At 42.0% G+C, this 20995-nt stretch overlaps 1 protein-coding gene across 3 annotated transcripts; it reads left to right on the top strand.

Annotated features, from left to right (window-relative positions):
* Positions 1–13032: 13032 nt before the first annotated feature.
* LOC119913090 (zinc finger protein 436-like) lies at positions 13033–20025 on the top strand. 3 transcript variants are annotated; one of them, XM_038732412.1, is made up of 6 exons: positions 13033–13340; positions 14118–14232; positions 16082–16197; positions 17103–17347; positions 17442–17566; positions 18450–20025. In XM_038732412.1, the coding sequence occupies exons 1-6, from the start codon at positions 13148–13150 to the stop codon at positions 19822–19824; spliced, it is 2169 nt and encodes a 722-aa protein (XP_038588340.1). In that variant the 5' UTR covers positions 13033–13147; the 3' UTR covers positions 19825–20025. The 3 variants fall into 3 exon arrangements, with proteins under 3 accessions (XP_038588340.1, XP_038588339.1, XP_038588338.1); XM_038732411.1 differs by having other exon boundaries at positions 16067–16197; positions 18453–20025; XM_038732410.1 differs by having other exon boundaries at positions 16067–16197.
* The last annotated feature ends 970 nt before the right edge of the window (positions 20026–20995 follow it).

The raw sequence follows: 20995 nt of genomic DNA, 5'->3' as shown, positions 1-20995 counted from the left end.
AAGAAAACAAAAGTTAAGTACAAAAGGAATGAATTAAAAAATGCCAGTGTCCTGTTTTTGTTCTGGATCTCCCGTATGAATATTCACCACAGTTTTTATGTTCAAAAACTTCATGTTTCATCTCACCGAGTCCTTGTTCCTCCCTGCCTGCTGTCCTAGTTGTACCTGTGACAACACACACACACTTAAACACACACTTTCCCCAACAGCGACGGCATCGCTGCCAAGTTGGACTTGCAACAAAGAGAAACCCTCACACGAGTAATGACACAGATATAAAGGGGGTGGGATCACACACACTCGCTCAGAGGGGTGGGATAAGGGACTCGAAAGAAGGGAGGATGGGAAGGAGGGGGGGAGTAGAAAGAGAGGACACACACACACACTCAGATAGTCGAAGCATATGTGAGGGGACACGCTCTAAAGACCCATAAAATGCACTGTTAAATACATAATACCCACCACACACTCAGAGAGCCTTTAGTGTCATGTAAAATTCACCTCCGGGTGCCGCTGAAGTCGGCGTTTGTGGTGACAAATGACAGAAAAGCGACTGAGAGGGAAAACCAATCCCGCCAGCTGAGCGGGATCAGAAAGCTTGTTTTTAAAAGGCCGTGCTTTTTCATGTTTTAGCTCAGGATGAAAATCAGACAGACAAACGTAAAGTGAGGGTGAACTGGGAACGTTTGGCTAATGGTCGTGGTTACGCTAGCTCGGTGGGTCCATCCCCGGCTCCTTCAGTCTGTACGTTGAAGTGTCCTTGGGAAAGATACTAAACCCCAATATATTCATGTATTAGTTTCTGTTTTTGATCTTACATGGTATGTTTGAGAAGTAGTTGTTGGAAGATTAGAAAGGCTGCAGTCTATTTACCATTTGGCAAATCACAGCATGAAGGCGGTGGGAATGTCGGATCGCCTGTTTCAGAAAGTTACAGAAATTGCCGTACACGTCTCAAAGGTGGAGGGGGAGGGGGTTACAAAGGTTGTCTGACCTTCCGGCTTTGGCCTCAAGTTCTTCATCTCTTCACTGTCTGGAGTCAATACTTCAGCATCCTATGAAAGTTTTAAGTCAGAGCAGGAATTTAAATAACTTTCCTTTACTGAAACGGCTGTTGGGAGATCTGTACCTGTTGTAGCCTCGAGCCAACAACCATAAGCGGTGAAGTGGCGTCCTGTTTACACATGAGGCAGATTGGTTTGGTGAAGAGGGAACTGAGCCTGAAAGCCAAGTTTCTGAATCAACAGTTGATTCGTGTTCCAGGTTAGTGACTGAAAGAATAATTAGTTTTCTTGGCAGAGAGTTACTACGGTTTAGTTGTAGAGGTTAAAGAGCGCAGATATCCAGAAGGAGCTCAGAGGAGAACCATCCATCCATCCATTGTCAACCGCTTATCCTGCGTACAGGGTCGCGGGGGGCCTGGAGCAAATCCCAGCTTACATCGGGCGAAAGGCGGGGTACACCCTGGTCGGGTCGCCAATCCATTGCAGGTGAGAGGAGAATGATGAACAGATCCAATTGATGTGGTTCAGCATCTGATCAAGATGAGTCCTGAGCACCCTCCTGAGAACATATTCAGCACATGGGGTCGACCCAGAACCTACTGGAGGGATTACAAATTCCATCTGCCGCGAGAGTGCCTGAAGAGTCTGGAGGGAGAAGCTGGGGTTAAGGACTTCTGGACTATTTTACCTACCCTGCTGTCACCAAGACCTGGACAACACAGTCTCACTACCAACTCGTCACATATGGACGCTTGGTCAAGACCCTTCTGACCAAGAACCTTTATTGTTTCACATGGGAAACAAACACTGGTCTCTTGGGCCACCCATCCACTCCAACCATCTCCTCGCTCATGCTTCTTTGTAAAATATCCTACACCTACCTTTAGTGTTCATAAACAACGCCGCAGGTCTTCCCCCTGTGAGTTGAACTATGACGCTAAGGGGCCCCCAGTGCTTTACAAACTGAGGCCAACGGATCTTGACCATGCGCGACAACTTGGGAGTGAGAAGGGTTTGACCTGGATAAGCAGCGGGAAATTAATGGATGAATGTCTTTAACAATGTGCAGACTCGCATTACATGTGTTGGAGTCCTCGCAGTCCGACTGAATCATACAGTATGTGTTGTTTCATGATTCTAATCGTTTGCCCTCTGATTGAGTCGCTGGCCATCGTTCTCATGATTATTTGTGGATGTTTGATTGATGAGGATTTTTGGGAAAGCCATTGGACTGCAAACTTGTCTCATTTTGGTAAAAAGGCCCTGGTCACCAGTGGAGGCTGCAGCGATGATGTTCAAGGCTTCAACCATCAAAGGTGTTGCTGCTTTGTTGTTTTCGGAGTCGAACAAACAGTGTGACCTGGTTCAGAGAGTTTAGACAAGACCGAGCCAAGAATACAGGACCAGGACACACACACATTCAAACTCAGGACAGCGAGGAGGTGGTACTGCTGCTGCGTTTCAAACACGACCCCTTTGAGAGGTTCTGGTTAGGGAAGTATGTCAACCAACGGCGGGGATCACACACACACACACACACACACACACACACACACACACACACACACACACACACACACACACACACACACACACACACACACAAACACACACTAACAGAGCGTTAGCGTCTGATATTCTAATTAGTAAGACATCAAAACAGGAAAGAGGTCCACCAGCTCCCAGCAGACACAAAGCCTGTCCAACAGCCCTACCTTCACTCTGCGTGTGTGTGTGTGTGTGTGTGTGTGTGTGTGTACCTCACATCAACAATATAAGAAATTTTCCAGGTCATTTCTGCTCCAGGGAGTAAAACAGTGAAGTCGTCATTTCTTGCAAATTTCACATTTCTGTCTCTTTGTTCTCTTTGACGGCAGGTTTCTTTTCCTTCAGGATCTGACTGTTGTTGCTCGGAGACACTTGAACAGGAAATGTTTTGGGAATCGAACCTGCGACAGTGTCAGCACGACACTGAAGAAAGCATCAAACCTCATCTTTCCGATCACTTATTCAGAAACTTTATCACTGAGACTATCTGTTGACTTGCCAAACATAAGATTAGATCAGATCTAAGAACAGAGGACTGCCCTGCAGATCCATATTGTAAATCCGTGACATGAAAACCAGATTAAGGCACAAAGATGTTTGGGATATTATCATTCATTTAACCTTGTTTTTTTATCTGAGTGAGTGTGGCGGCAGGCCAGGTGCCCTACTGTCACCCTGATTCAATCTGACCCTCAGGGGGGAACCTTCCTCCCAGAGGGAAGCTGTTTCCCCAGGGGACACAGGCTGATGGACACACCAAGGACAGCTACCCAATCCCCCACTAATGGAGCTGGGCTGTGAAGTGTGTTTTGGTGTAGTGGCTGTACGGGTGGAATGCAGCTTCCACATTTATCACGAGATGCCCAGTGACACAAAAAACATTTTTCACATACACAATAACTGGAAAAGGAGCAACTGTAAAACCTTAAATACAGTTTTCTGAGTGTCAAAAACACCCAAGATTTCCCCATTTACTGTCAGAATTTGATCCATTATCATCAGGTTATCACTTAATTACTTTGTCCCATTCACGTGCGCAGGGAGCCAGCAGAAAGTTAGTTTGCTCGTATGTCAGAAGTCCTAAACACGTATGTATTTAACCGGCTCGGCTTGAGAACGACTCTACTGAGCATGCTCTATGGGCCCAAAAATGCCGAAACAAGAAGAATGTGTCGACTTCCATCTTTGAACGTGATGTCCAGTTCTTCAATTCATCCCTGCAGCTCCCTTACTTGTGTTTTTCCTCACCATTTTACACCTGCGCGTCAACTGATGCCTGTAGCACAAAGTTAACACACCAGTTAGTAGTCAACATACATTAGCCGAAGATGTGCCGACCCACGGAATCGACCAGCATCGAAACAATGGGTGCAGGTGTTTTGGTTTGTGTCAAATGCCAGCGTTTTTTAATTTCCTCTTCTTCATTTCTTCCTTATTACTGTACCTGTATCCTCTGACCTTTGTGGTTTGTAATGATGCTGATCTGGGACCTGAAGCTTACATTGTTACCTAGGTACAAAGGTACCTGCACGCACACGCACACACACACACACACACACCATCATAATGTGGATCTGCCAAATAACAAAAGAAGGAAAAGGAGGCAAGAAACTGAACCTACACACGTTCATTACTCCTCATCCAATCACATCCATTCAGCAGAGTTACAGGGAGGAGCCAAAGGATAGAGAGCCTTGAAAAGAGGAAAAAAAATCAGTGTATATATATATGAGGGAGAGAGAAAAGTGAATTTTGATAGTCAAGAGATAAACAGAAACAAGAGAAGCAAATTATTTTCTGAGCAAACGAGGGAAGAAAGAAGATAAATCATCATAGAAAATAATTCAATACAGGATGAAGAAATAAAGAAGATGAACAACAAGGCAAAACAAATACAAGAAGCATTTGTAAAGCAGAAAGGAAAATACAGAAGAGTGATGGAGAATTAACAGAAGAAGAAGAGAAGGTTGTTTTTTCCTTTACAGGTCAGTGTGGTTTTATATAAATCCCAACAATATTTTAAAAAGTTAATACAGTTTTTGATCAGTTATAAAACTTCTTATTCATTGGTCAGTATTCATAATGTAAATTGTGTACAAATTAGTTGTTATTTTAATATTCTTAAACACTGAGCTTTTAATTTTAATGCAACATTTAAATTTAATATAGTTTAATTAACTCAGCTTCCAGCAAAAAAACCTGCTTGAACCTCGTTATTTATTTATCTTTTTGTGCTGCTTTGTTTTAATATTATTATAATTTTATAGTTTTTACTTCTACCTTTGTTTCTGGCTTTTATTGCCTTTTGAAACACTTGGCTTTAAAAAGTGCTAAATCTAAAACTGAGCTAAATTGTTCTATTAGTATATTGATACAACAAATAACACATAAAATATACTATTAAATATAAGAATTTAAAATATTTTAAAGAATGATATAAGTGTACCTTTTTTTAACTAATAAACAAATAAAAACAATAAATATAATAAGTAACATGTTTGAATGATATCTCAGTGATTAATCAGTTCATGACAAGTGAACATAGAACTAATGAAAAGATATTTTCTATTTAAGAAATATCAATTAGATCCTAAATAATGTTTGACAGTATTAGTAAACCAGTACTTTGTGTCTCCCATAAAGTTTTATTACAAAGATTCAGATAAGTTGAAGGTAACTGGCTGAACTGTTCAACTGTCCAATCAGAGAGAGGATCAGTTTTATTTGATCAATCAGGAGGCTGAGCTGATGTTTGTGTTCTGACTGCAGGACGGAGAGATGAGGATGACTCGAGACTCCGAGGAGGTACAGACTCTGTTTGTGTGTGTGTGTGTTTATAAATATGATATATGTGTGTCCTATCATGGTTATGTACAAATTATACAAAAAAGTTAATCATTTTACAAATAACTGATAACCTTGACAGGAAACGTCCTCTGGTCTGCAGTTAAGTCTTTTGTCTGTCTGACCGGAACATATGAAGAATATTTATGTGGTTATCCCGTTGACCAGTCCATCAGGTGCACAGCGTCCGGCTGCAGCTGTGTATGTTTCAAACCAGGACGCGTCCAACTCCGGTCATGTGAACGCTGTGGACACGGCTGGGTGGCACATGGTGAGACACACGCATGCAGCCTTAACCCTTACACCAAACTTAACTCAGAACCTGACTGTTTTAAGGCATTTAAAGATAGCAGGTTAAAAGAGAAATGACTGTCTTTGCTGGTGTTCAAACACGTTTGCGCCCCTTCAATGCAGATGTCACCAAGGTTTTTGCCACAGTGGCATAAATAACCAATAAGCATTGTGTGTTGGAAAGACAAGAAATATTCAAATAGTCATGGTTATTTGTGTTGTGACCAACAGAGATAGCCGAGCTAGGACTAGAGATAGGGGCTGTGAGAAAGTTTTGATTAGCAACCAACAAAACTAACACAAAACCTTTCAACTGTGGTTTCTGTAAATTGTATCTCCCATCAATATGGTCTGAATGTTGTTTTAAAGACTTCACACTGCCAGGGGTGTAATTCTGTTTAACCAAACTTTAGTTTTTCACCTGAAAAACTGTCAGTTTGAAAGTTAGAAAAACAAACAAACCAGAATCAATCTCAACCAACATATGTTCGTGGTAGTAGGGTGAAAACCCATCATCATACCATGACCGGTTCAAACCCCAGTTGTCTCGGCCGGTTAAATGCAGGGAATGAATTCCGCTACATGTATGCGTATGTGACAATAAAGTATACCATACCTTAACATTAAGCCTCCTGAATTCCCAATATGATCGAGGTGTAACCTTGGTGTCATGCATGGTACCTATGGTCCTGACTAAAACTGCTCGTGTTTACTGATCCACAACAACCAACTTCTTAAGACTTTCAAACTTAAAAAAAATAATTAAAAATTAACTGTAGACTCTGATGGTTCATGTTGTGAATAACCTCCACAGATTGACTTTACACATCTACTTAAACACACACACACACACACACACACACACACACTGCAGATGTGTTCAGTCGCTACAGTGACATGAAGTCAGGTGTCGCTGTCATCACATCACCAAGAGCATCTGGAGAGAGCATCTGTACACACTCCCAGTCGTGTTACCATCACTTTCGGGGACATTACGCTGACTTACGTGCATTCCCTGGAGAATTTCCTCTAACCATAACCACTACTTGCCTAAACCTAAACTTCCTCTACAGTGGATTAATAAAGGTATATCTTATCTAATCGTAACCATAACTTTAAACCAAGTCTTTACCCTAAAATGTAATTATTTACATTTACGGTCTCCCCATAAGGAAGGCCAATGTGACTGCGTAAACAGATGTTCCCACAACATAAGTATTACCCACCCACACACAAACACCTGTCATCCTCACTGTGTATTTGAAACTCAGTTAACTTTGATGTTGCACAAAATATTATTAAATTAATTATTTTATTTGATATATTTTTCTTTTACACAGTATGGTTTTATTAAATTATTTATTTATTATTGTATTATTCAATATTACTCTATTATAATCACAATCTGACTCAAATCATATATATATAATTATTAATTATGTTCACTTAATTTCAGACTGCTTTTTCAGATGTAATTAGAAAGTTTCTCATTTCAATGTCAAGTATTCACAGAGCCAGTAATTGTTATCATTTTTTTTATCATATCTAATCTTAAATTCTTGACAACGTGCAAATTCAACCTTTGGTACATATTTTGACATTGAGTAGATGACAGTACAATTTATTGTCATCCTCTTCCTCTGCAGCCTTGGAGAAGCTCCAGGTTCAGGCCCAGCAGCCCTCCAGCTGCGGCCCAGTGGAGGTGGCCCTTCCAGGGCTGGTGTTCGACCTGAGCTCCCTGGTCCTATACGGAGCTCAGGCCCTTCCTGTTCGGCTAAAAATTCTGCTGGACCGTCTCTACAGTGTCCTAACCCCAGAACAGGTACGCCTGGTTGTTTATTAGGAACTTTTATAGCTTCTGCAAAAGCGTTTATTAACTAAATATGAGAAAATATCGCGTATTAGTCTTAATATGCAGAGTCATGTTTTCGTTGTGGTTGCATAAGAGGAGCAATAGATTACATTTGATGCGTAACAAATTAAATCTTGCCCTTTTCAGGTCACCCACATACTGCACACACTGGGCTGGAGTTTGGGGGATTATGTCAGAGGGTACATGCTGCAGGTAAAAACTTCATTGTAATATCGATATCTAGTATCTGATGATGAAAAGCTGTATTTATAGTTACTGAGTGCAGAGATAATAACTGAATCTGTTATATTAGATATTGACCTTTACCTGAACGGATTGAACATTTTGATGTCATTCAAAACCATTAAGTATATATATTGTATGTATTATACTTCTTGTGTTTGTATCACTTGGTGTTAGACAGAAAAACTGCTTTGGTTTGAGGCAATGGTGTTAAATGTGTATCAATCTTTGTAGGTTATCTGTTACTGAAAAAGGGACGATACCTACGCCTTTCTTCAACATGCTTCGTGTTATCTTCACTATCCGCTATCTCTGCTTGCATTAGAAACTTGTAGGAGAAAACACAAGTAGCCCAAGCTGACTGATTTGCCTGTGTGTGCGCCGTTTTCCCTATTTGAACAATCACATCTTGCCCTTCTTTACGACAGCAGGCTTCTTACGCCGCCTGCGAGTGTGGCCACCCGAAACAGCTATAACTACTTCAGATATGTGTTGAACAAGACAAAATAGCCTTATTAGTTTCAAGCATATCCCCACCTATAGTGTAATATCAGTTAAACCATTTAACACAAATTGTGTTGATCAGGTTTGGAAAGCATTTGTTTTACATGCAAGATTCAGCTCAATGATAACAGCCTTTGATATGTCCATACATATGAAATTTCATACTGTGACGATCAGAATAACAGTAGTTATGTCCATAAATTTGTGTTGGCTCATGTTTGACTCACAGGACCCCAATCCCAGCCACCCACTTTTTCAACCTGAGCATGCATAAAGTCAAGATTAATGTGCTTAAGATGTTTTCTTTTGGCTTTTTGTGCTCTCAAATCTTGAGTTACAGATTGATTAAAATGTCACCACTATTTCTCTCCAGTACCCTGGTGGGAACGTGTTGGACCACTGGTTGATGGTGACTCCTGAAGAAGAGCTGCTTATCCTCAAACAGTTCCTTCGTTTTGGCGAGACACGCCCCATAGTCGAGCTGATGGCACGCCAGTGCCTAGCAGCTGCCAATCACCTCTCTGATCCAGAGCTAATCCGACCCCCGAAGAGCTGCCAGTCCGGCATCGGCACGTTCAGCAAGCGGAACGGGGGAACGCCAGGACTTTTTAAGAACACAGGAGGAGATTCATGTTTAGAGACCGGCGTCTGTTGTTTTAAGAAAAACAGTCCTGCTGACCACAACGACACCGTCCACCATTTAGAAAACTTTCCAGGTGGACAGTCTTTGCTTCTGCCTTTCCACTTCCCAAGCTCTACCCTCCACTCTTTGGTTCCTTCCACCAAGGTGATTCTTCCAAGCACAGCTTTTCAGCAGGAAAATCATCCCAATAATTTGTCATAACTCCTACACTGAGTTTACCACAGCCTGCCGCCTGTGTAGAAATGTTCTTTGAATTTGACCCGCTCCTCCTTGTGTTTCCTTTATCAGGATCTTAAGCTAACACAGTGCCTACGGAAGCCTAGTGGGACCAAACTGGCAGAGAGACAGAGGCAGGAAGACGTAAGAAGAGAGCAAGAGGATGATCCGATTTTGCAGCCCTCAAAATGTGAACCGGCTTTAAAAATTAAAGCAGACCCTGACAAGCCAAACCCGGCCCAGTCGCTACGGCATCAGATTCCCTGGTTCCACAACGACCAGGAACCTGACCTTCACAGGGGCATAGCCAAAGAGGAGAACACCTCGTCGCTCTCTCCTTCCTTGAACTCCTCACTTATCCTTACTTCTTCCTCATTCCATTCGTCCATTTACTCCTCTTCCTCCTCTCCCCCGAAGATTTCTCAGAAGTTGCAAGGCTCCTCTTCCTACCCTCTCAATCCTCTCCCATCCTTCTCCTCCTCCTTCCTCTGTCCTCTTCCTACCACCTCTTTTTCTTCCCCCCTCCATCCTCTCCCATCCTCGTCTTCCTCCCTCCGTCCTATCCCCTCTTCCCTCTGCTCCCTTCCTTCTCCTTTACTCGTAGGCAGTCGAAAGGGCAGGGTCTGCTGTGGCGTTTGTGGGAAAAGCTTCTATGACAAAGGTAGGAATGTTGTGGTTTCTGTGTCTTCAAGTACAATTCAAAGTCTGCAGCACATCCAGTACTTAGAGTGAATTTATACCTTAGAGTGAATTTATTCCTTGGAGTTCCACAAGGTTCAGTTTGAGATCCTCTACAGATTTTGCGTCTTAGGGTATGTATTTCTGCATCAGTGTGGTGCAAAGAAAACAACTGAAACGACTCACAGACTCTGCGGACAGTCACAGATCGTCTGTACTGTTAGATTCAGCTGTTCTCTCGCTCATACGTGGGCCTTTAAATAAACAGAAAATATGACACTGCCGTACGTTAGATGACACACGGTGAACATGACAGCAGCGGGGCAGAAATTACTTTTAACATGAAGACGATGAAGAGATACATTTTAACGAGCTGTGTGTCCTCGTGCTGATAATGTCCTCGTGCTTGTGTGGAGACAGAAAGTAAACAGGATTTGCGGTGCTGCTGTCAGTGCTCCGGGATACTTTCGCTTCATGTGTTCATGCTGCTTCACATATTCGTGGACAGCAGTTGTGCTGCAGTGAAGCTTTTTCCAGTTCACAGAGCTCATGTCTGAAATACTCCCAAACTTTAGACGATTGAAGGCGCGGTCTTGTAGCAGGAGCTTGTCCGGGGGAATCCCTGCTAAAACCGGATGTAGCGACGCTTCGACACGTGTAATGAGAGTCAACGCATTTACGTAATCGATTACATCGACAAATCGTCCCAGCCCTACTAGATATCATGTCTTGGGGTTCTGAAGGGTTCAATTTGAGATCTTCTACTGATCTTATATCTTGCGGTTCCGCATGGTTTCATTGGAAGGCCGCTCCTGATTTAGTGTGTTGGGGCTCCTAGGGTCCAATTCAAAGTCCTCTACTGATCTTCAGATGTAAACGAAATACTTTTCACTGAAGAGAAACGAGACTACAGTAGTGTTGTGTTGTTGTCAGGAGGGAATCTCATTCCTCGTTGACATGATGCATGATGAAGTCAGTTAGCACCAACTTAACAAGAGAACCATTCTCCTTCTGTTTGTGCAGGAACGCTGAAGATCCACTACAATGCTGTCCACTTGAAGATCAAACATCGCTGCACGGTGGCGGGGTGCACCATGGTGTTCAGCTCGCTGCGCAGCCGAAACCGACACAGCGCCAACCCAAACCCGCGGCTACACACTGGAGCCAGCAGAGACGCACAAACTCACAGAAACGCACACACTGACCCACACACAAGCATACACTCTGAAATACACAAGGACAAAAACGCTTGTACAAACATACACAGCACTCACACACGTTTGTGCAAGGAAAGAGAGATCAACGACACACCTTGGCAACAGGATGATGATGCACACACACCAGTACGAGTCAAACTACACTCCCTTAGATTTGGGTTAAACAGTCATTCAAACACCCAACATGGCTGCCAGGAAGACATGCCCCCTCAAGCCGACTCCCCTCCTCCTTTTCCTTACACTCGAACTCGGACTCTGAGCCAAGACAACAACCAGAACTTCACCCTGAATGACTCCACCCAGCCGACTCCTCCACTCCTCCCAGCTTGCAGTGCTTCCTCGCTGGGCTCACCGCCCTCCCTTGAACCCCTCGTCGTTCCTGTGGTGGAGAAAAACGAACAAAGCCTGCTCAGCCTTCACACCAACCACACTGCACCTCCTCCCCTCCCTGGCCGCGCCCCCATCACCATGCCAAGCAAACGAGGAGAATCCTGCACCAGCCCACTGACCAATCAGCAACGGCGGTGGGAGTCAGGTGAACCCGTGCAAAAGAAGAAGCCCAGGAAGTCGAGCATGCCCGTGAAAATAGAAAGAGTGAAGTTGGAGCTTGGGGGAAACTAGAAGGAGGATTTGAAGTGTTTTATTGCTCAGCAGCACAATGTGAAAACTTCATGCATTCAGGAATAAACTTTTTTTCAGTCCAGAATTCAGCACGACTACACAAGTTGAACGTGAAGCCCTCAGATCAGGATCTCATAAAAATCCACTTTCAGTTAAGAAATTATCTGTAACAGTTACAGCTTAATGGCATAGATGAGATGATGATGACACAGGTGAGATGGACAAAAAATACAGCATTAAGGCACTTTGCAGCTTAGATAGAGTGTAACTTAACAAAATAAATGGCCACTGCAGAGGGGATAAACCTTTTACATATCGGCAACAACATGACCAGTCTGTTCCTCTCTACCCTCAGGACCAGTGTTGGACAAGTTACTCAGAAATTGTAATATATTACTAGTTACTTATCACTCCTTAAAAAATTAATAATACTACTTTACCTATTACTTATTTCTGGTTCCCACAGAATGAAAGCGGGGGAGGGGGGCAGTCATGGATTCACGTCAAGGACGGTGCGTTCAGTAACAAGTAACGCAGAGTTACTTGCATTAGTAACTAGTAATAATATTACTGTTTTAGAAAAGTAATTAGTTCCATTTAGTTACTGGGAAAAATAATATTATTACAGTAACGCTTTACTGCCCAACACTGCTCAGGACAAACTTTACATCTTTGCATTCTTTAGAGAAATAAATGTAGCTAGTTTGTATATTCTGTCTCTGCTAAATTTGCTTTCTCTCTGCAATGATACATTTGCATTTAACAGCATGCTGCTCTGTGCAGGGGCTCCCCTCTGTGTTTGATGTCTGTTACTGACAAAATGACTTTTCCAACATACATTTAGATGAAAATACTTCTGTAATTTAGGATGCATGACTGCATAACTTGAATGCATAACATTTACTTGTAATGGGATATGTTGAATATTTCTTATTGCAGTTTTTATACTTTTAGTCAAGTAAAAGATCTGAGCAGCCTGCTTCTTCCATCACTGGCCTCAGCTACAAACAAGGACATTTAGGACACGAGTATTGTTTCTGAGAATTTAGGGATTTAAATGACCTGAGAAGATCTTTACATTCAACAATTACACATTTTAATTAATAAAACATTTTCAAAACTTAAAATTTTAAAAGTCTTCCACTGATCTTAATTTTCCAACTGTTTAGTTTTCCATTTTGGAGGGTGGGCGGTGCTTGGGGCCAAAAGGGAATAGATGAAATATTAAATATGACCAAGTTTCTTTCAATTATGTGTTGACACAATTCATTTTATGTTAATTTATTGCTTCATTTTTACATGTATCTCAGAAGAGCAAGACGAAAAGGAACACCTGGCTCAGGTCTCTGTTTCTACTCGGATGATATTTTACGCACGCACCAAAACCCGGAAACTTGTCGTTGTAGTAAACAGTGCAAGGATGGAATAAGACTTTCCACAAAAAATTTAAACTGTGGTCACAGGTTGGCATGAGAGTGTGAGTAAAATGTCCAAAGGTGATGTTCTGAGAGGATTTGTTACGGAGAGACTCGCCGCTGCCTCCCAGGAGATCTTAGCGGCTGTAGACAGAATCGTAGCCGACTACGAGGAGGAGGCTTCGGGCTTCAGAGAGGAGATTGATCGGCAGAGGAGACAGCTGGAGGGTCTCCTGCAGCCTCGGGTCACACTCAGCAAAGCAGGTCGCTCATTAATTTACTGCCACGTATACTTTTTAATCCAGCAACTCCCGGTTTGTTGAGATAGTAGCAAGTTGAACTCCATTGAAATATCTTGTAATTTAATATTTGCTTCGTTCTCAACATATTTGCAGACATCACGTTACAAAAGCAAAGATGTTTCTCTCATCAACACGACTTATTCTTCAATTCGGCTTTACTGTGACTGACCAACGAGCTCATAAATCTAGCTCTTTATGTTTGCCATTATTTTATGTCCTAGACTCCTAACTTATGCAAATGCCGAATTTACAGAAAAACACCAGTTCTGTTAGATCAGGTTTTCTTCACGATTATTTTAACTTAAGCGAAATGGTCTCTATACAGACTTTAACAACTAGTGAAATAGGGCTGGACAATAAAACCATAACAATAATTATCGTAATATCATTTTTTTCAATAACAATATAGAAAATGTTCTATAAATATTCCATAAATGTTTGATTTTATTCACTTGAATCACACACAAATAATTTTTTTTATTAATGTTTTTTTTGTTTGAGGAAAAGGGACTGAAAAAAAAAGCTTTTACTTAATTTTAATCGTGCATATTTGTTGATAAAGATTTTATCCTGATTGATTTGAATGTTTTACCTCAGATTAGTGAAGTGATCCACTGTTTGGCCTCAACTGTTGACCATAAAGAAGAGTTCAAACCACAAGTAACCATCAGGTTTCTTTTCACTCAGGAGCAGAAATCTGCCTTTAAACTAAAATAATTGAGTTCTGCCTTTTGTCCAGTTGTGAAGCGCAGCAGGAGCCTCGGCCTTGATGAGGAAGAGGAGGGTGAAGATGAGGAGGAGTCCCCTGAGCATCCAGAGAACCTGGAGGACTCAACTAATCAAACTCCATCAAGGTTCCTCCAGTGTTATCACTTAGTTTACATGAGGTTTATGGTTTGTCTATGAAAAATAAAAAGTCTCCTGTTCTCTTTTATTTTACATTTGACACTGAATTACAGTTGTATGCAAAAGTTTAGGCACCCCTGACAATTTCCTTGATATTCATTTATAAATAATTGGGTGTTTGGATCAGCAATTTAATTTTGAGCTGTCAAATAACTTAAAGACAAATGAGGTTTATTGGATGAACAGAAAATGTGCAATATGCATCAAAACGAAAGTAGACAGGTGCATAAATTTTGGCACCCCAACAGAAATATCACATCAATATTTAGTTAGTCTCCAGTCCGGTTATGTTTGATGGTTGCCGAGCGTGGACAGCCCGCTTCAAATCACCCCACGGATTTTCAATGATATTCAGGTCTGGGGAACATTATACTTGTCCCACTGCATAAATGCCAGAGTAGATTTTGAGCAGTGTTTTGGGTCGTTCAGCCCCGGCGTAATTTCAACTTTATGAACGATTCCTCTACATTATTCTCAAATATCTGCTGATATTGAGTGGAATCCATGCGACCCTCAGTGCCGGCACTGGCCACACAGCCCCACAGCGTGATGGAACCTCCACCAAATTTTACTGTGTTTTTTTGCCGTCATGCATAACGCCCCTTGTTATGACCAAATAACTCCATGTTTGTTTCATCAGTCCACAGGACCTTCTTCCAAAATAAAGCTGGCTTGTCCAAACCTGCGTTTGCAGACCTCAAGCGACTCTGTTTGTGGCGTATGTGCAGAAAAGGCTTCTTCCGCATCACCCTCCCGTACAGCTTCTCCTTGTGCAAAGTGCGCTGAATTGTTGAACGATGCACAGTGACACCATCTGCAGCAATGGTGTAGGTCTGTGGAGGTGGTCTGTGGGCTGTTTTTGATCGTTCTCACCATCCTTCGCCTTTGCCTCTCCGATATTTTACTTTGCCTTCCACTTCTGGCCTTAACAAGAACTGTGCCTGTGGTCGTCCATTTCCTCACTGTGTTCCTGTGGACACTGACAGCTTAAATCTCTGCGATAGCTTTTTGTAGTCTTCCCCTAAACCATAATGTTGAACAATCTTTGTTTTCAGATCTCATGATTGGATGCACCTGTCTATGAAGTTAAAGCCTTAATGAGCTCACCAAACCGATTGTGTGTTCCAGTTAATCAGTGCAAGGTAGTTACAGGTATTCAAATCAACAAAATGACAAGCGTGCCCAAATTTATTCACCTGTCTAATTTCATTTTGATACATATTGCACATTTTCTCTTCATCTAATGAACCTCATTTCACTACTGAAATATTACTGTCTTTCAATTATTTGATACCTCAAAATGAAATTGCTTATCCACCAATTATTTATAAATGAAAATCATGGAAATATTCAGGGGTGCCTAAACTTTTGCATACAGCCGTACTTTAAGGTTGTCATGTTGCTTGATTTACTTAATGTCCACATAGAAAAATTGAAAAAACAATTGATTACTTTTACTGTAAAAAGCTTGATCGCATTTTATGTATTTCTTAATATATTGTATATCTTTACCATCAGTTACATGTATTTGTTTATATGGAGGAGAAAAGCTGACTGTTTTGAAACCAAAAATATCAGCAACACTTTCCAGGGAAATTATTAGATATCATAAATAATTTCATTAAAGTGCACCCCTACTGCTAATTAAATGTATTGTAACTAGAACTGCATGCAGGTATACCAGGGTCCACCCCAACATTTTACTATGATTAAATTATTATATTTTTATATTGGCAGTGATAGACTCCTATAATTAACCTGTAGCCAATCTTCGTCTTTCAGGTCCCTTCCCTCCAGAGGTCAGTATAAGAAGAGAAAGCCTGGCAGACCTCAGATCAGTGAGACAAAGAACCATGTAGACCTCAGAATCCGCATCCTGGAGGACTCTCAGACCGAGGTGCTCTCAAACAACGGTAATTGTAAAAAGTACATTTAATGGGAGTGTCTTTGATTTCATCAAGCTGTGACACCAACTGTGTCCAATACAGCTGGTTTAGTTAAAGTTTAAGGGTCAAATCACAAAAATAATATAATATTTTCACCTCTTTATCTATCTCTAGTGGTATCTGGCTGCGCAGATGGTTTTGGTTTTATCAGCCGATGTTCTTGGCTTCATTTGATGTTTGTGCTGCTATTCAACACAATGGAGGTTAATAATACAATTAGATTTTCTCAGGGACTATTTCTAGTAGTTTGGGTATGGAGTTAAAATTTGGGTGAACTTGAACTCTTGATATTTGGGCATTTCAAATGAGTGAGCAATCTCATCATCTAACCCAATGGTTCCCAAAGTGGGAGAAGTGGCACCTCAGGGTGACTTAAAAACAAGCTGAGGGTGCTGCAAGATTTGCTAATTTACACTTGTTTGTACATTGTTAGTAAAGTTTCATCATTCAAAAAGAGGAGAAATGTTTATGTCAACTACAGTTTTGTTTTTTTTATTGTCAATGTTCAATTGAAATAATAAAAAAAATGGTTAAATAAGTAGTCATACCACAGTTAGCTCACACAGGTTGTCGTAGTAACGCAAAACACTTTTCAGCTTGCACATTTTCTTGGTATTCAGAGCAAGTGATGGGAAGGTTTGTCGTGTAAATAGCGCTGAAAGAAATGCACAGTAGGAGTGGGCGATATCACGAATATAAAGCCAATTCCAATTCCTTTTATTAACAGGAACTTTAAACACAATTTGCCCCGGTTTAAAGTTTGGAAACCTTTTGTTTCCTGACAGATCCAGGAAATTTTACAGTAAAAACTAATCCTGTTAGATTTCTGACTCTAATAAATGTGTCCTAACTTTACATCTGCCCTCTGTCAGTTCTGAAGAAATGTCCGATGCTGAAGCTGAAGTGTCCTCGAGGCCTGCGGGAGGCAGAGTTTCTGGACTTGCTGAAGTCCACATACCCTCAGCTGTCCGGAGACAACAAACCCTTTGACATCTTAACATCTGACAAGAGACGGAGATTACAGCCTCTGAATCTAGAGACACTGACACCAGAGGAGATCCACAGAAACGTCAGCTTCACAGGATGGGGGAAGTCGACACTCTATATCAGACTGAAGGTAGTTTGTAATAATCTGTTGTGATTTTAGCCGCCACCCATAAAGACAAAGTGCTGTGGCCACGTGATTAATTCCGACTTCTTTATTTTTCCAGACACAAAAGGAAACTCAGGCCAGCGAGGAAGAGACACATCCTCTGCAGACAAAAGCCAACAATCCTGAAGACTCTCTGTCCACCTCTGCCATGCTGACGTGTGATGAAACCAGGAATCAAACAAGGTAACTTAAAAGGATGAAACATACACTATGTGGCCAAAAGTATGTGGACACCCAAACGTTACAACCGCATGTGATAGTTCCTTTAACAGCCTTCACTCTCCCAGGAAGTCTTCCCACCAGGGCTGACTCACAGTTGGATCTCCAGTTCATCCCCAAGGTGTTGGATGGGGTTGAAGTCAGGGTTCTGTGCAGACCTGTCAAATTCTTCCCCAACCAAAATGGTAAAACTATTTCTTTATGGAGCTGGAACTGGAGTTAAGGGGCCTTGACCGTCATTCCTTTCCCACCGGACGTAGCATAGATTCAGGCAGGTAGCATTTATCTTTAATCAATTTTGCCCATTAAAAGGCCAGACAGTGAACCTCTACCTCTCTAGCTGTAATTATTACAAGTGCCCCAGGAACAGCGTTTGACCATATCCTGGAAAAATAAGGCAGAAGAAAGCTAGAAAACGACCCCTTTTTGCATTAGAGTTAATGGAGCGCATCCATAAAAGTGTCAGATCTCACTTAGAGCGAGTCCTATACTCTGCTGTGATTGGCCAGCTGCGTATTTGGGACGTGGCTTAGCGAAGGGGCCCAGAGGAACAGTTTTTATGATTACTTTGCCTCCGGAGGAGCAACTGAGTGTAAACCATTTTTTGATCTTGTGTAGCCTTCCTTGATGAACTGACTCTACTGCTGATATTTCTCAGTGGAGTTTGCTTGGCTGCGCTTGGTTTTATGCACCACAAATGGATGTTACTGAGGCTGCTGGACCCACTGATTAGAAGAGATTTTCACAAACTTTTGGCCATATAGTGTTGCGTTACCTACAGACACCCATTATCAGATAGGCTGAAACACACCACTTCTGAACTGCCTTTAATTTTTGCTCTTCTCAGCAGCCCTGTTCAGGAAGTCGAAGGTAGCAGAGTTGGCTTTGTGTCCAGCAGCTCAACATCACAACAACAAGACCTGGAAAGGGAGGAAGCTGATGATGAGGATCCTGGGATATCAGAACCAGCTAAGGACTTTGTGGTCTGCTCTGCAGCTGAGAGTAAAGGCAATGGTAGCAGTGATATTGAAAAGGAAGAAGAACGAGAAGAGGCGCTTGACAGTGATGCAGATTGGAAGCCAGACAGGAGCGATGAAGAGCAGAAAGAAAGTGACTCTGAACTGCCGTCAAAGACGATGAAGAAACAAAAGGCCAGACGTTCTGGTGTCAAGGTCACTGAGACAAAGACTAACAATAGTGATGTCGTTCTGTCCTGCAAAGTCTGTGGAGCTCTGCACGAATCAGAAGTCACTTTTGTCAAACATGCCTGGAATCACGCTGACGATCAGGGAAGTCTTTGCGGAGTGTGCGGGACTCTTTCGGAGTCGGTGGAGGCCTTGAAGGATCATCTTCAAAGTCACCACAAAACAGACGACTGTGACATTTGCGGAGAGTCTTTCCTTAGTATTCTCAGCCTCAATGAGCACGTGGCTGCCCACTCAGGGGAGAGACCGTACGAATGTGATGTTTGCAGTGACACTTTTGCGTTGAAGGAATCCCTTCAGAATCACCAGAAGCTCCATAACGCGGGTAAGCTCCACAAGTGTTACACTTGCCATAAAGTGTTTGACCTAAAGGAACAGTTAAAAGCTCACCGCAGGACTCACACCAACAAAAAGACTCACCTCTGCGGTGTGTGTGGTAAGTCCCTCAGTGACTACAGATCCTTATCCCGCCACAAGATGACTCACTCTGGGGAAAGACCTCACAGCTGTGAGATTTGCGGGAGGTGTTTTAAACTTCCCGGGACGTTGAGACAACACGAGAAGATTCACACAGACAGAGAGAGATCGTACCTCTGCGACGTTTGCTGCAAAATGTTCCTGACGAGCAAGCAGCTGCAAATCCACATGAGAACGCACACCAACGAGAAGCCCTACAACTGTGGTGAATGCGGCAAGGGATTCACCACCAAGGGACCTTTGACCGTTCACATGCGGGTCCACACCGGAGAGACGCCGTACCGCTGCCCGGACTGTGGCTGGTCTTTCAAACGCAAGATTAATCTGGATAACCACGTGACCGTCCACTCAGGCCTCAAACCGTTTGTTTGCGGTATTTGTGGGAAAGCCTGTGCTCGCAAAACGTACTTGACCGTCCACATGAGGACCCATAACGGGGAGAGACCATACAAGTGTACCCTCTGTGACAAAGCCTTCACTCAGAGCCACTGTCTGAAAACACATATGAAGAGCCACCTGGTGGCGGAAGCTGCAACGTGACACTAACTCTGGACCAATTAGATTTCTTTTCTTCTTTAAATAGAACAGTGAGTGTTTGAATGATTGTCTTTTCTTATATTTAAGTAAATGTTTCTTCAAGTTATGTAAGTGTCTCTCTGTATATACTGATGCACTGGCAGCAAAGTTCATTGCATGTCACACTGTGCAAGATGGCTCTAATAAAATCTTGGTTGCATTACATTTAGCTGACGCTTTTATCCAAAGTGACTTACAATAGCTATGTATGTTAGAGGTTGCACGCCTAAGGAGCAACTAGGGGTTCAGTGTGTTGCTCAAGGACACAATGGTGGATGTGTTAGTCTGTACAATCTCAGTTTTGAGGCTGTCAGATGAAGTTTTATGGTACATCTAAGTATTTTTCCACTTGACAAAAAACACACTAACATCTGGCATTTGTCTTCAGTGTGAAAGGATAACATCTGGCATTAACTCCCAGGTGAAATAAATCTGCAGTAGTCATGGGTATGAGCTACACACAACAACCACGGTAACATTGTCACTGGCCTCCATGCTGCTTTCTACTGTTTACTAACCCTGTTTTTAATGCCCAATGTGACGCATTAGAAAAAAAAACAGAAAACGCAAACTTGTCTGCTGGCAATGTGAAAGAAGTCAGTAGCCTTTTTTTAGCAGGTTTACCTGCATTTAAAAAAAACTTATATAATGATTACTCTCTTCACTGTCTTAGTGTAGCATTTTTTGCGTGCTAATATTTGCTAATTAACGCTAAAAAAAGGACAGTTGTGGCTGCCACTCTGCCTCTGTGCTCTAATATGCTGTTTAATGTTGATCATGTTGGATTTCACAGGCTATTTGGGGTTTTAGGGGTATATATATGCATATATAATAATTTTAAAAAAATGCAGCATTTAAATACTGGTTTTGATTTCAATTAACGATTGAAATGACCATAGTAGGAGCTTCAAATCATTGGGATCAGCCCTATTTTTAAGTCAAAGTACCAAAGTAATAAGACCTGATGGTGGCTCATGAGATCACAATTCATCCTGAGGGGAACAGCAGTCCACTGAAGTCGTTGAGACTCGCTAAAAACTACAAATGTTAACCTCATGATGCCAATAGAGGAAAAGTTTCAAAGAAAAAGAGAAAAGAGGGAAAGATTCATCCTTTATGGGACCGTGGATATCTG

Source organism: Micropterus salmoides, unplaced genomic scaffold, assembly GCF_014851395.1.
Source record: "Micropterus salmoides isolate LMB-PRFRI ecotype aquatic unplaced genomic scaffold, ASM1485139v1 Ms_hic_scaffold_2, whole genome shotgun sequence".
Lineage (NCBI taxonomy): Eukaryota > Metazoa > Chordata > Actinopteri > Centrarchiformes > Centrarchidae > Micropterus > Micropterus salmoides.
Note: the sequence above shows the minus strand (reverse complement) of the source record. Positions and strands in the feature narration are given on the sequence as shown.

What these genes read in the sequence shown, in the direction of transcription:
- LOC119913090 (XM_038732410.1), top strand. Translation starts at nt 13,148, where the DNA reads ATGTCCAAAGGTGATGTTCTGAGAGGATTTGTTACGGAGAGACTCGCC. An exon ending in GGTCACACTCAGCAAAGCAG is followed by an intron (nt 13,341 to 14,117) that starts GTCGCTCATTAA and finishes CCTTTTGTCCAG; the next exon opens with TTGTGAAGCGCAGCAGGAGC. An exon ending in CGAGGTGCTCTCAAACAACG is followed by an intron (nt 16,198 to 17,102) that starts GTAATTGTAAAA and finishes GCCCTCTGTCAG; the next exon opens with TTCTGAAGAAATGTCCGATG.